Below are 15,239 nucleotides of genomic sequence, written 5' to 3'. Positions count from 1 at the left end.
GGAAAGGAAGTAATCCAAGAGTAGAAAACATAATAACTAATTTAGAGAGAGAGAGAGGTTATTTTAAACATCAAAATAATTTTTTTTCACTTAGATTTCCATTGCTTTACACTGAGAAGATTTGGTTAGCACCAGAGCCCTGTAATATTATGTGCATTTCATATCCATGTAGCTTAAGTCTGACTAACTTATGTTCTTCACAAATTTAGGTAAAGGCAGCTAAGCAAAGAGTGAGGAAAACTTGTTTTATTATTTATATTACAAATGCTGAGCAATTCATAGGGGAAAAAAAAAAAAAACACTCATTTTTCTTCAGTGCTCTGTTAGAGTAGTCCTGGGAGGCATGTGTCAAGAGTTGTACTAACTGACGTTCAAAATCTCCTAATGGAATGGTGCAGCAGACTAGATTGATTCTAGAGCACTATCCAAATGGAAACTGCTTAGCTACTGTCCATCTGAAAATAGGTACTGCTTAAAGAACAGCACTTGATACTATGACATGTGAACATTTCTGATTGCGTGTGGTTATAATAGCTTGTATAAAAGCTGAGATGGAAACATCTTTGTAACCATGTGGTCTCTTCACTCCCACGGAGATCTTATTTTTTATAGTTTCTTGATTTTTCTCTAACCGTCCCAACCCTAGCCCCTTCTTTGGCCTCACAGAAACAGGGTACGCCCAATGGAATCATCCCAGGATATTTTTGATTAGATGAGCAAAGACAACTGTGAAGAAAAGTTGACTTATCTGGTAGTTGGAATACGGGCCCCAGAAAAAGCAAAGTTGTAATGTGTGTAAATGTTGTTTGGTGTGCGATGCCAGAGGAGGAGGACAGATCCCAGTGACACTGTGCACCAGAAGGATGCCGCCTGCTTGGCTAAAAGACCCAGCAGTAGGGCCAGCTATTGTAAAGCCCCTCCGCCAAATGAACAGGGACCCTTCTCTGGTCACAATAGCCATTCACGCTGAGCAGCTTCATTAAATATTCAGCCTGTGCTTCCGGCAGCTCATTAGGGCCGCAATGAGCAGTGACGTGGATGCAGGAAAGCTGAGGGCCAGCCAGCATCGGAGGCAGAGGCTGAGTGAGCTGCTGATGGCTTTTCTCTTCATTGCCTGTCCTATGATGACCAGTGTGTGCTCTCTGCTTTGCTTGAAATACAGGTAAAAAAAAACAAAAACAAGCAGATGACACTTAAGGGCTTCAAGACCTTGTCTCAGATATTGTCTGGCAAGGGCCTCTGATTCTGAGTGCTTGCCTTCCTGAAGCCCTGTGACCCCTTTAAAGAGCTGTCTGAGGCTTTGGGGGCCTTTGCTAAGCATGAACAATGTGGTGCTATTGTGTACTTGGGCTGTTTGATGACGATGTTGGAAGGGGATACAAGGTGTGGTTTTGAACTTGGTGTTGCGGATTTAGAATAGCAAATTATTCCTCTGTAACATATCAAATTTAGAAATATTGTGAGATAACCCTAGCAGTCTGTGTGGTAGGTTTACTCTCTACCATGTTTTCACATATTTGAGTAGTTAAATACTAAGCCTTTCCCTTTGACCTATCAGGTTGGATACAGTGATGATAAAAAAAAAAAAAAAAGGATATTCTTTAGCAATTTGGGGCCCCTCCAACAGGCTGAATGTTGTCCTTGTATCTTGTTACTTTTACATGAGTTCACCCTCAGTGCTGTGTGATGTTTAAAGCTGGGAAGATCTGTAAAATAAGAATTAAAAGATGATGAACTCAGATAGCGCATATCCTATTATTGACATGGTTTTTCTCTTTTCTACACAGAAAATGTTTTCAGACTGCTCATTTCTATGTGGAAGACAGCAATTCACCTCGAGTGGTCCCTAATGAAAGTATTCCTATTATTCCTATTCCGGGTAAGTAAGACACTGCTCTTATTTCCAATGGGCTAATTGTTTTTCTCTTTTCTCAGTTTTATGTGATAAAACAAGAAAATATTATTTTACAGCCTTTTAAAGCTTGCCCAGTATAAGATATCCTTAACTAAGAGTAATTTAAGGAATACTCCTTTACATATCTGCAAAGTAATAAAACTCTCTTTAGAGGAACAAATAACTGAGTTAATGTAGTATACAGTCATATGCAGGAAAGGAAAGTACAATAGAAAAAAGGGAAAAACCATACAAAAAACATTCTTAGTGTCTACTTGAACTAAATTTCATTTGCATAGGCAATTTGTGCTTATATTTTTAAATCACAATTTGTGACACATTTTTTTAAAGCTGATATTTTTCTAAGATTCTTTCCTCTGAAAATCATGTATCTTAATGTTGAAAGTTTTGGTTCTTATGGTGGTTGTGTGGAAATAGAGGGGTACATTACTAGTCTGGTGAATATTTCACTTTTCCTCTGGTAAAAAGATAAAACACTTGGTTAGTGTTGGGGTAGGGAATGGTAGAGTGTACACTGTAGTGAATCCTAGCAAATGCCTTAGACATTTAGAAGTTCAGCAGTGGGTTAGGTGTAATAGGATGTGGGATTTGAAGATCTCACCCACCATTTCTATTTGGCATCCCTTCTCGTTTGCCAGATTTTAACTTTCTACATCCTGGTTTCATTATGTGCTTCCAAATACGTATCTTCAGATATTTTAGATACATCTATCCTCTTGACATTACTCTTTTGCAAACAGAAGCATCACTTTGATTATAATGCCACCCATTCTCCACACCTGAAGCTCCCCCATCCTGCTGATCTGCCCTATTCTCCTTAATGCTTTCCACCAACTAATGTGCTATTTATTTTACTTTTTTTTTGCTCTCTTCCCACTACAATGAGAGCTTTGTAAGGGCACGTAGCTATATTCTCAGTGCTAAAATAATTCTTGGCACACAGTAGGTATTCTTTAAGTACTTAAATGAGTGAACGTTAGAAAAATTTCCTTAAAGTTCTTAAAAGATCTTGGCTGTGAAACTCAGAGGTACAGTCATTCTTTGGGTACCATGGAGAAATACTTCTATTGTTTGCAGATTGTCACTACGTGTGGTTATGGTTGTAGACTGAATTGCCCTGTTATGTGTCTGTATATTGCTTAGTCATTAGATATTACTGGGATTGTCCATGTTTTGTACATTCTAATCAGTTTTCTCACTAAAACTTGTCACACAGAAACAAGAAGATTAACAGAAGGTCTCTGATTAAGTTCCTGTTGGATCCTTTTGTGGCTACTAAACTAATTCCCATAAAGATGGGATAAGTTTTGTGTTACTGTGTGTTCTCCACTAACCCTGCCCCTTTATCCTTGCTGAAGGAAACTACTTTTCCTTTGAGAGTAGAGAAGGCAGACAGCAATCATCAGTCTTCATCAGCGTGAAATAGTTTCATTGAATCTACTAGATTTGCACAATAGTATGCATATACTTTTTCCTCTTGCTTTACCTACAGTATGTGTTGACCACTGGAAAATTCGTGGCAGTCTTTCTCCCCTCTGACCTGATTTGTCTGACAGTATCAGTTGTTTCATAGCTGTGTAATTGAAACTCATTTTTAATGAGTTAAATGGTGAAATACTTACTGGGCTGTTTTTCCATTTCTATTTTCTTTTACCACTGGATTAGGAACCAGAAAACCTAGGTCCACCCTGAAATCTTTGTTCAGTGCCTTAACCTCTCTGAGCGTTAGTTTCCAGAATCCGTAAATTAAATAGGATGCCTGTTTTCCTTGCCTTTTGAGGTAACTTTTAAGACCACAGTAGATGATATGTGTAAAAGCACTTTGGAAACCATACATTAAGCCAGAAGTGTAAGCTGTTGCAACTTTCCTTCCCAAATCATGGTACTCGTAATCCCAGCAGTCATGGAGAGAGAGCATTTTGCATGACTCTCATGTTAAAATTGTGTCCCTAACACCGAACTACATCCACTAGGTGTGCTCCACCTTGAATCACTCTTCTTTGATATAGGCTTTAGAACTTTTAATTCACTAGGATCCTCTGAATATGCCTTGCCACACCTTTGAGTAGGTGTCTTAGACCAGAAATTGCTTTTGAATGTTTTCTGTTTCATTCCCATTACCTATTTAATTAAGAAGTTAAATACTCCACTTACATTTTAAATGTAAGGCAGTGTGATGTTAAAGGGCTTACCTAGTGAAATGATGAGTGAGGCTAATCTGCTTTCTCAGGTCTTCATAGCTAACATAGCCTTACTAGGAGCATGCCTAAACAAATGAACTTACTTCACCCTTAATTGAGAGTTACCCTAAATGACCTTTCCTTAAAGAGCTTTCAGCTTGATCATAATCTCTTAGCTTGGTAAATAAAACCCCACAGTCCTATTTAATAGTTACATTTGGAAAATATTTTAATTCACAAAGCACTTTTTAAACAACTCATTGTTCTATTCTTTAGGATTTCGTCTAGTTACAGCAGTACAACTGTGTCTCATATAAGAAAAACACAATTCGGCCGGGCGCGGTGGCTCAAGCCTGTAATCCCAGCACTTTGGGAGGCCGAGACGGGCGGATCACGAGGTCAGGAGACAGAGACCATCCTGGCTAACCCGGTGAAACCCCGTCTCTACTAAAAAATACAAAAAAAAAAACTAGCCGGGCGAGGTGGCGGGCGCCTGTAGTCCCAACTTGGGAGGCTGAGGCAGGAGAATGGCGTGAACCTGGGAGGCGGAGCTTACAGTGAGCTGAGATCCGGCCACTGCACTCCAGCCTGGGCAACAGAGCGAGACTGTCTCAAAAAAAAAAAAAAAAAAAAAAAGGAAAGAAAAACACAATTCAATTTTTAACAAATTTGTGAGTTACTTTCACTCTACTAAAGCTTTTATCACAACTTTTCTTTAATGGAAACCTCCGTGGAATCATTTTAAATGATTTATCTTAGAAATTATCTAATTGTTCTTGTTTCTAAAAATATGAGACTTAAAGAGCTCCTATGAAGTATTTATTCTACCCAATCAATCTCAGTTGTATTTTATCCCTGCTCAAAACCTAAATAACAATAATACTAGGCCCCAGATCTGTCAAATTATTTTACCACTTGGGCTCTTCACACTCTATAATTGATTTTTTTTAAAGATATTTGCAGACAATAGACATAACGAGTAAACTGAATCATTATACTAGCTAAAAATATGTGCAACAGGGTGAAGTTGAAAATTTAAGTACTAAGCTGTTGTAAAAATAGAGCTCCAGGGTCATCACTGTGGAATATGCAAAACACTGTGTTCCCAGAGCCTATTTTACAGTTAGCCTCTTAAAAAATCATTATCTAATAATTATTGAGCATTTACCAACAAAGTATATTATGTTTATTTTCATTACAGTCCTACAGAGACAGGTACAGGTTGATACCCCCATTTTCTGGATGAAGAAACTGAGGTTCGGAGACATTTTTTTAATTGTCCAAGGTTACAGAGCTAAGCAGTGAAGCTAACACTGGAATTATCTCTGTGACTTCAAAGCACAGATGCTTATAAATAGCTCTGCCACCTCTTGGCATATGACTGTGACAGTTTTGATATCTCAAGACTTCAGACTCCTCATTCGGATATTGCTTCATTAAGTCCAGGCATTTTCAAATATATGTGAATATTCTCTTTAGTTTTTTCTGAGTTCTTGATCATTAACTTCTCTCACTAGCACTGACCATTTGGTTTTCCATTAGATTCTCTTTCATCCTCCTGGAGGGAAATTCATAATTCTTGGGTTGACATTTTCCCCATATTAAAAAATCTCCCCTCTCATCTCTGTTCTCTACTTATTTTTATTCTTTTCCTTCCTGAAAGACTCAACTCAGCAAAACATCCATTCCCTGCACAAAAACAGGTCTGTATGATTTAAATGACTTAGGAAACAAGTCACAGCCATGTTGAATGTTGAACAAATTTAGAAACTAACTAACTTTGCAACTTTGGTTGATTCTGCTGTGGCTAAAATTCATAAATAAATAGCTTGTATCTTTAAATCCCAAAGCATACATGGAATCGGTAAGTTATACTAACTTTTGGAAACTATTATAAAATAAAATAGGTAAATGATTAAGGAAAGCTTTGCTAACCCTTTGATACTCGTCCCTTTGAGAGAGCAGTTTATAGGACTTTTTGAAGAATTTTGAATTTTCAATTTTACTAATTCTAACAGGAATTTAGGATATTCAGTGTGTTCTTCTGATTTAGTATAGCAAAGACAGTCTTTTAAGAATGAGGACTTTTTTCCCCCCTGGTCTCACCTAACACTTACGCAAAATGTGGAAATGCTGGACAGAGACTGAATATATATGGTGGCTGAGGTTAATTAGCCATGTTAGAAAAAACTCAAAATGCAAGAGTATTTATCCAGCTTGAAAGAAGTGCTTTTGAGGTTGGCTTCCAATCACTATAAAGGTAGTATCAATTCTTTTATCAGATAGATTTTGAATGGTTAGTGCCTGTTCCATGCATGACATATGGGAAAAGCAGGAGCAGAAGAGAGAAGTTAAACTGTGACTTCTGCAGGAGAATGAAAGGGGCTCAGACTCAATATATTTCACTAAGGGTTTTTCAAAAGAAAATGTTCCCTGGTTACTGGTTTCCCATTGTTTTGGTGTGAGGATAAAGCAGTAACCATAATTGAATGCAGTAACCCAGCTGTCAGTCCCCTCATATGCTTTCCATCTTCTAAAATACTGAAGTGGTCACAAAATGCTGTCTTTAAGATCCATAATACTCTTAACACTGACAAGTACTTATAAAAATCTAGTGACTCAGGAATATTCTTTTGAAAAAAACGAATAATATCGCAGTTATTAATGAAGCATTCACTACATTATATTATTCTTTTAGACTTTCATTATATATAAACTTTAAAAAATCAGAACTTAGCTCATGAAATTAACCTGTTACAGAGCATATTGAAAGGGCTTTTCTAAATACGCGCACTGTCAGACACAAATGTCCTTACAAATGCTTTTCTCTGGAAATTAGAAAATCTAACTTTCTAATAAGAGCATTACAAAACAAAATGTTGCTGCTAACCAGTAGCTTAGAAATTCAGAAATGATTCATGCCTTTCCAGCAGTTAAAATACATCTTAATAATTTGAAGGTCACTGGCTTCAGCAGGGTGCCAGAATATAAAGGGGTTTTAAACATGCAGTTTAAAACCCTTGGGATTAAACCAACCTTGTTGGCATATTTTATTTATACAGAGATTATCTCCAAAGGAGATTCATTGGTCTTTTGACTATAATGAAGCCCTTTCTTTATTGACTGCATTGTGTCATAAATGAAAAGAGATTTCTTTTTATGGCAGGAAATAAAATGTTCCAACCTCCACAACACTCCATGCATCCTAAGAGTGTGATTTAGACAAAAATCTTTTTGTTGTGTCCTAACTCAGGAAATCTTGATAATGTCCTTTTATTTCATATTTGCTTTATCTCCCTAAGTTGACACAAAGGTATTACCAAACACCGTGAAAGGCCTGAACTTGGCCTCTGAGAGACTGAGAGGGCATACAGGAGGGGCAGGGGGCTGAATTCCTGAAAATGAGGTCTATCCACTAGAGGTGTGGTTAACACTACCTGATAACAGGCCAGTTGTTGGAGCAGGGTGAAGGGAAGGGGGTGGGTAAGGTCTGAGCTGCACTGATTTGAGCCAAGTACTATGCTAGGGCTCTGTATGTTTTCTCTGCCCATGGAGATTTGGTTGCAATTCAGGATAGGGTTGAGAGATCTGTCAAGGGTTAAATGAACTTTACAGGGATTGCTCATAGAGTGGGTGACTTAAGGACATCTGGAATCTTAATGGTATTTATATAAATACCCACACACTTCCAGAGTAAGCAAGAAGGGATATTTTATTAAATAGACCTTAAGTCAATCAACTGCAGCAGCTAAGCATCTTGTCAGGAAGGTAAATGCCATAGCACTTTATCTACCTGGCATCATCAAGGTGACCAGTCTACCAGTGTGAATTTTCCAGGTAACTGAAGCTTACCCTCAAAGCCAAAGAATATCATTTCAATCCTTTTGGTTGAAAAGTTTCTTTTAAATGTAAGCTCTAGGGAGGTAATATTATAAGGAAGAACCCAGGCTTTGGAGTCAGCCTGGCCCTATTACTTGATAATGACAGTAGCCTTGGGCAAGCTCCTTGGTCTCTTTTAGCCAGTTTCCTCACCTAGAAAATTAGAGTAATCGGCCGGGCGCGGTGGCTCACGCCTGTAATCCCAACACTTTGGGAGGCGGAGGCGGGCGGATCATGAGGTTGGGAGATCGAGGCCACAGTGAAACCCCGTCTCTACTAAAACTACAAAAAAAAAAAAATTAGCCGGTCGCAGTGGCGGGTGCCTGTAGTCCCAGCTACTCGGGAGGCTGAGGCAGGAGAATGGTGTGAACCCAGGAGGCAGAGCTTGCAATGAGCCGAGATCGCACCACTGCACTCCAGCCTGGGCGACAGAGCTAGACTCTGTCTCAAAAAAAAAAAAAAGAAAATTGGAGTAATCACAGCCCCTAGAACATAGGGTTGTGCATGTAAAGCAAGTAGCACCTAATAATAAATCATAGATATGAAATGTTTACTAAATGCCAGGCACTCTTATAAGTACTTGTGTTACCTTGTTTACTTTTCTTTTTTTTTTTTTTTTTTTTTTTTTTTTTTGAGACGGAGTCTCGCTGTGTCGCCCAGGCTGGAGTGCAGTGGCGCGATCTCGGCTCACTGCAAGCTCCGCCTCCTGGGTTCACGCCATTCTCCCGCCTCAGCCTCCGAGTAGCTGGGACTACAGGCGCCCGCCACCACGCCCGGCTAGTTTTTTTTTTTGTATTTTTAGTAGAGACGGGGTTTCACCATGTTAGCCAGGATGGTCTCGATCTCCTGACCTCGTGATCCACCCGCCTCGGCCTCCCAAAGTGCTGGGATTACAGGCTTGAGCCACCGCGCCCAGCCTTGTTTACTTTTCATAATAATCTATGAATTAAGTACTGTTATTCCCATTTTACAGATGAGGAAAGGGAATCAGAGAAGTGGAGTCTTGCAGTCTGGCTCTGGCTTTTCCACTCATACCATTGCCTCTGGTTTCCTGATTGACAGGAAGCATCCCATCACTGGTGGCTGATAAGAATCACAGATATTCAGTTTTACTGAGTTACATGCTAATGGTCTTACCAGGTGCAGTGTACTCAGGCTGGGCCCTCTGTGCGGCTCCTCCCTATGGTGTATGTTCAGGGACAGCTTTGGCTGCTGCTTTTTCCTTTCTAATATCAAATTAAAAAACTATGGGCAAGAAAGCTAACTGTTTCTCTTTTTATTGATCTGTTATTCCTTAAGATTAAGAGAAAGCAAATTTAGCATATATGAGTAGGTTAGAGGCATAAAGTATTGGTGATTTCCCTCTAATAGTTCTGAAGATAGATGCAAGTACAGCAGATACATAACTGTAGATTTTGAAAACAGCTTTATGTTCGAATGCATTGTTCTTTATTGCCTACAGTGCTGCATTTGAGGTCAGCGTTATCTCAGCTTTCGTGTTTTCTTCTCAGTAGAAGTTGCCGTCATCAGTTCACTCTCTTCTGAGGCTCTGCTTTTGGTACCTACAGACCTAATTTCAAGCTTCATCAAAAGTACATAAGAAGGTTTTGTTGTGAATTTAACAAAATAAAAGACCAGTTATGTACATAATTTAATTCTAACCACCAAAAGCTAAAATCTGGGAACTTAAGGGTAAATAATATTTAATAACAATAAGCCCACCTCTTCAGGTACTGATTCTCTATGTCAGTCATTTTATAATTGGGTGATTTAGTGATAATGGTAGTGGTCCCACTTTTGCCTAGTTTAAACCTTTGGTATCTTAAAATTTTGTAAGTACAAATAGCAGCTGAGTACAGTGGCTCATGCCTATAATCTCAGTGCTTTGGGAGGCAGAGGCAGAAGGATCACTTGAGCCCAAGAGTTTGAGACTAGCCTGGGGAACATAGCGAGACCTCATCTCTACAAAAAATATAAGCCAGGTGTGGTGGCATGGGCCTGTAGTCTTAGCTACTCAGGAGGCTGAGGTGGAAGGATTGCTTGAGGCTAGGAGTTCAAGACCAGCCTGGACAACACAGCAAGAATCCATCTCTTTAAATTAGCCAGGCATGGTGGGATGGAACTATACCTAGCTACTTAGGAGGCTAGGGTGAGAGGATTACTTGAGCTCAGGAGTTTGAGGCTGCAGTGAGCTACAATTGAGCAACTGCACTCCAGCCAGCCTGGGTGACAGAGTGAGACCATGTCTACACAAAAAAAAAAAAAAAATTTAACACAAAATTATCAAGTGATATTTACCAGATTAACCAAGATACTAAGAATTAAAAAGTTTAATTTCTTGTTATTCCTTGAACTTGTAGTGCTTTGAGAATGAAGACAAACAGTATATTACAGTACACAGGAATACAGTCTTTGGGTTCAGTGGACCTGGGTTCAAATCTCAGCTCTGCCACTTAACTGAGTCTTTGGACATGTTGCCTCGGTTTCCTTATGTGTACTGTGAGAATAATCACGTTCCCTTCATCTGGTTCTTATAGAGATAAATGTGTGAAAAACATTTAGCACAGTCCCTGGTAACCAGTAAGGGCTTAATAAATAGTGGTTTTCCTGTCATTCTACCAACTTTATCATTATCCTGCTTTTATTATACCATAATAATCTCCCATTTAATCTTTAGTCACTGAAAACATCTTCACTTTGATTCCAGCCCCTTTTTTCCTTTATGCTTCTCCCACCTCTACCACTACATTAGTGACATGCATTCTCACTGAAGTCATCAAACCCATCCTTTTAATGGCACTTGTAGTCTTTACCACATAATTACACTGTTCTTGCGCTCCCTTGTGTTCATCTCTTCACCAGCACAAATGTCCTTGAGCAGAAACCATCTCTCTAATATCTGGCTGAGTACTAGGTGCTCAGAAACGGCTTCATCCAGGGATTTCCCATTCTCTGAGCCAGAGCAGTTTTGTCTAGGGTCTACAGCCAGCTTCTGCCATTCTAAACTTTTTTCAAGTGCAAGATGCATATGAAGAGAGTACCCATTTCTTGGCGTACATGTTAATACATATAAAGTACACAGAAAGTGCCTGGCCTAGTTAGTGCTGCTAATATTCTCTGCAATCTTTAATGAAACTCAAGACATTTAGGTGGAGATAACATGTTTTGGATGAATGTCTTCTTAAAACACACAGGGCCTTTCCAGATAAAAATTGAGCAGATTAGGCCTCTGATGCTGTCCTAATTGCTTGGCCTTCTGCTAGTTACATTGATTTTATAATCATCTGGCTCATGTTGAGAGAATGTAATAGAAAAATTATGACAGGAGAATGATTAGAATAATTAGTCATAGCCTTATATTCATCTCAATATAAAGAACAGAGATTTATGACTCCTCAGCTATTTATCTTGATTGCAGGGCAAATGCTGTATTATCTGGGTAGCTGACAGTGGTCAGTATGGCATGCATCTGTATGTATATCCGCCTGTCTGGTACTTTTGTGACATTACTGGTGGTGCCTGGAAACCCAGAGGGTGTGGTTAGGCATCCTTGGATAAAGATGCAAATTGGAGAGACTAGTGAGTCATATATTTCCATGATTATCATACTGAGCTCTGCTGGATTTTTGCTGCTTCTAGCCACAGTGGCAGCAGGCATACTGATTTCTGGCCATGTGTGTGTGACATTAGCTTGGATATTACAGTTGAGCACTTTGTAGGAAAAAACAATAAGCAGTTAACCTGAAAGCATTTCTTTTACTGATGTGAGGTGGGCTACGCCTTTAAAATGCTGTGGTTTTTACCTTACAGAGTAAAACAGTTATAAAGCTGACATTTTTTCTTATTTTGAACTAGAGTCCGTGTTCTTAATCACAGCACTGTAAGTTCTTGGGCATCTAAAATTCTAAACTATCATTATTGTATAAATGTTGCCTTCAACCTATTACTCTACTAAATATGTCACTCTGCCCTTGAAAACAGTGTTGTATCTGTCATTTCTAAGTAAATGAAAGTCCTATAGTCTATATACTAGAGTGATTCTGTGGTTAGGTTGTGTCCCATCTCACCCATTTTGCCTCTTATTTGAAAATGAGTTTATTCTTGGGCTAATCATTTAGAGACTCTCCAGCTTTGTACATAGTAACCCTTTTGTCAACTTGAGATCATTTTCATTGCCACTGATCATTATTGTAGAATTTGCTTACTTCTAAACATTTTAAGTGAAGTGATCAGATAATTTTGGAAATTTTTCTTGAACTGTGCATTCTGCTAAATATTCTGGAGAAACATTTTGGCTCCGCTTACTCTGTTAATGCTGGTTACATCATGAGAGCTATAGATTTGTTGGGCATGCAAAATGATTGCATATTCATGAACATCTTCAATTCTGAAATATTTGTAAATAACTTGGCAATTTTTTTCATAAGGTTGCCTATGAACACGATTAGGACTTTAATTGTTCACACAGAAAGTATTTGTACTTACAGAGCACCACCTATTTGATAAGTAACATTTCTATGCTAAGCAACTTGGATTACGAACATACAAGTCACCTTCCTAAAACAAAGTATAAGAGATGCTATTTTCCGCTTAAGAATGATTCAAGTTTGAAAATGTCAATAGATGCAAAAAGCCACCCTAGAGCTTTGCTCTCTCGAAAGAAAGAAGAGAAGGAATGACATAGTCAATGTTAACTGTCACCAGATGAAGAGAAATCAGATTGTCAGGCCTGGATCTATAAAATTCTTGCCAAAGTAGGACCTCATTTACACATACAGATCTTCATACCCTTTGCTAAGAAAAGCATCTGTGGCAGTTTAGATGTTTGTGCGTTTGCCAAAGATCTTTCACTCTGAATAAAGTAAATGTCATGTCTGTTGTTTATCTCAAATTCAGCAGAGTATTTTTAAAAGGAAATATTTGTGGGGGAGGGTCGAGGGAGAAGGGAAGAAGGAGGTTGGGGAGCTCCGGTTAGCTGGGTGTGGCTATTTTATAGCAGTACTCAAGTATCATGATAAATAAGCTTAAAACATACTTTGGGTTTATGAACTGAAAGTCTCCTTTTGAAGTGACAACACGAAATAAATGGGAATGTGGAGTCTTCCTGAATCTATACCTAGTCTGTCAACACCAAAAAAATTCAGTTAATTCAGTCAAACTGATTATTTGGCATCATGTAGACACAGCTGTCTTGAGCTAAAATTTTGAACACTTAAAGATAGATGGCATTGTACCCAGAGCCAGCTGGTACAATGGCATCTATCTATAATTGTGTATAAATGATTGCTTAAAAGTTAAAAGATTGGAAATAGAACTTAATCGCTCAAAGTTCAAGCTGGACCCCATTGAAAAGCAATTAAAAAAAACACAAACAAAAAACAAAGAAAACCCCTGGTGTGATAAAATTTCTTGGCAAATGGGTACCCTTGATAAATTCACACTTCGGGTTAAGAGTATGCTGTGGTAATTTAACTATGTAAATTGCCTTGAATATAAAAAGTAAAGGGAATTCTCTATGTACCTTTTTTTAAAAAACCGTATTTAACCTGGCTTGTCGGCATTTGAAGTCATAATGAGATCCTAATGTGAAATAAATCCTGAGACTTTTCTTCAGGACATCTATTTTGTGTGATACAATTATTTTGCGCTTTGCAGAAATCAACTATTTGTCTTAAGGATGCTTTGCTTTATCAGTGTAATTTGTTTTATGGAAGTATTCTATGTAATTTTGAATATTATTTTATTCCCCCAGATGACATGGAAGCCATTCCTGTCAAACAGTTTGTCAAACACATTGGTGAGCTCTATTCTAATAACCAGCATGGGTTCTCCGAGGATTTTGAGGTATGTTTCATAGCTGGAAGTTAACTTCCAGAAACTTAACTCTTACTTTACACAGATTTTTGTAAGCTTGAACTGAATTCATTCCAAGCATAACAAAACAATAACTGTGGAAAGTGGAGTTTTTTCTTGTCATCTATAATTTTAATAGGCATTCTTTTCCAAATAAAATTTAGGTGAAAGGGGAGTTGATTGTACCTGTCCTGAACATGCACTTCTATAAAAGAACTAACTTAGTGATAGAAAAGCAAACTGGTAGGGATTGCTTTCCAGGTTCTTGCTTCATCTAATTCTAACTGGGAACAGCAATCATAATACAAGGCTCCCTAATTCCGCGTCTTTTCTGCAGTGCACATGGTGTAGTGAAGATAGCAGGTTTGGTGTCTGAGAAACTGGATGCTGGATTCATCAGTAGTGAGCTTCATAATCCTCGGGCCAATCACCTCATCTCGGGTTCCCAGTTTTCCCATTTTTAAAAAATGGCACCAATGTCACCTACATTGTAAAGTCGTTGGAGAAAATAAATGATTAACATCTTTGAAAGTGCTGAGTTGATTGTTAAGAACCATGCAAAGGTTGACTGTTGTTGTTTTCATGATTATTAATCCTTGGAGAGAAGACTTGGGTTAACACAGCCTTCTGATTTTAAGAACTGGTGTGTAGGAAACAAGGTAGAGAGAGGCATGTACCACCCTGCCAACTCTGGGTTCCGTGCCAGTTCAGCAGTGACAGGGTGTCAATGAGGAGCTATTAAACAGACTGCCCTTTTCTTCACTGAGGCGCTTAACTAAGGCACATCTCTGGCAGCAAGAGTTGTGTCGAGGAGGCCAAGTTTTCATGGCAGCTCAGCTGTCTTCTAGCTTTGTGGGTAAGTCGGTTCCTTTCTCTGTCTCATTTCTACTTTAAAATGGAAATAATGATGATGATGCTAACCTACCCATCTCTTTCAACAAAATTGGTTGCAGGGCAAAATGAAGTAATGGAAGGTAAGCACTTTAAGATCATCTAGGAATCATACAGCTGGAAGGTGCAGTTACCTTGAATGAACAATGAGAAATAAAAACAGGATGAAAAGCCACTGTCTATGCAAATTTGGAATCCCAAAAGGCTATCATAAAGGCAATTATATTGATGACTTGTTTTAAATTAAGTCTTTCTCTTAGTTTTTTGTTAGTTTTTGTTGTTTTGAGCAGAATGAAAACAAAGGTGGTAGAAAGAACCTCTGATTTATTCTCTGAAGTCATATGTTTTATGGAACCAACAAAAGCATGTCAAGTATTTAATGCCATTAGATACTTACTAAAAAAGGTGCCTATTCAACTACAAAGAACATGGTTTAAGTCAAACATTTTGTATTCATGAGGACAGCAAATGTGTGTGGTGTTAAAGTGATTTAGTTCAATTGACTGTTGGCTGGATGACTG

At 38.4% G+C, this 15,239-nt stretch overlaps 1 protein-coding gene across 2 annotated transcripts in view; it reads left to right on the top strand.

Moving 5' to 3' along the window:
* Positions 1–15,239, top strand: part of PTPRG (protein tyrosine phosphatase receptor type G) — a 747,279-nt gene that overhangs the window by 689,995 nt on the left and 42,045 nt on the right. For both annotated transcript variants that reach the window (XM_073009981.1, XM_073009980.1), the window contains 2 exons: positions 1,788–1,879; positions 13,727–13,818. In XM_073009981.1, the coding sequence (XP_072866082.1) occupies positions 1,788–1,879; positions 13,727–13,818 (184 nt within the window). The remainder of the gene's footprint in view (positions 1–1,787; positions 1,880–13,726; positions 13,819–15,239) is intronic.

This window comes from Chlorocebus sabaeus, chromosome 22, assembly GCF_047675955.1.
Source record: "Chlorocebus sabaeus isolate Y175 chromosome 22, mChlSab1.0.hap1, whole genome shotgun sequence".
Classification (NCBI taxonomy): Eukaryota; Metazoa; Chordata; class Mammalia; order Primates; family Cercopithecidae; genus Chlorocebus; species Chlorocebus sabaeus.
This window is presented reverse-complemented; position numbering and strand designations above follow the sequence as displayed.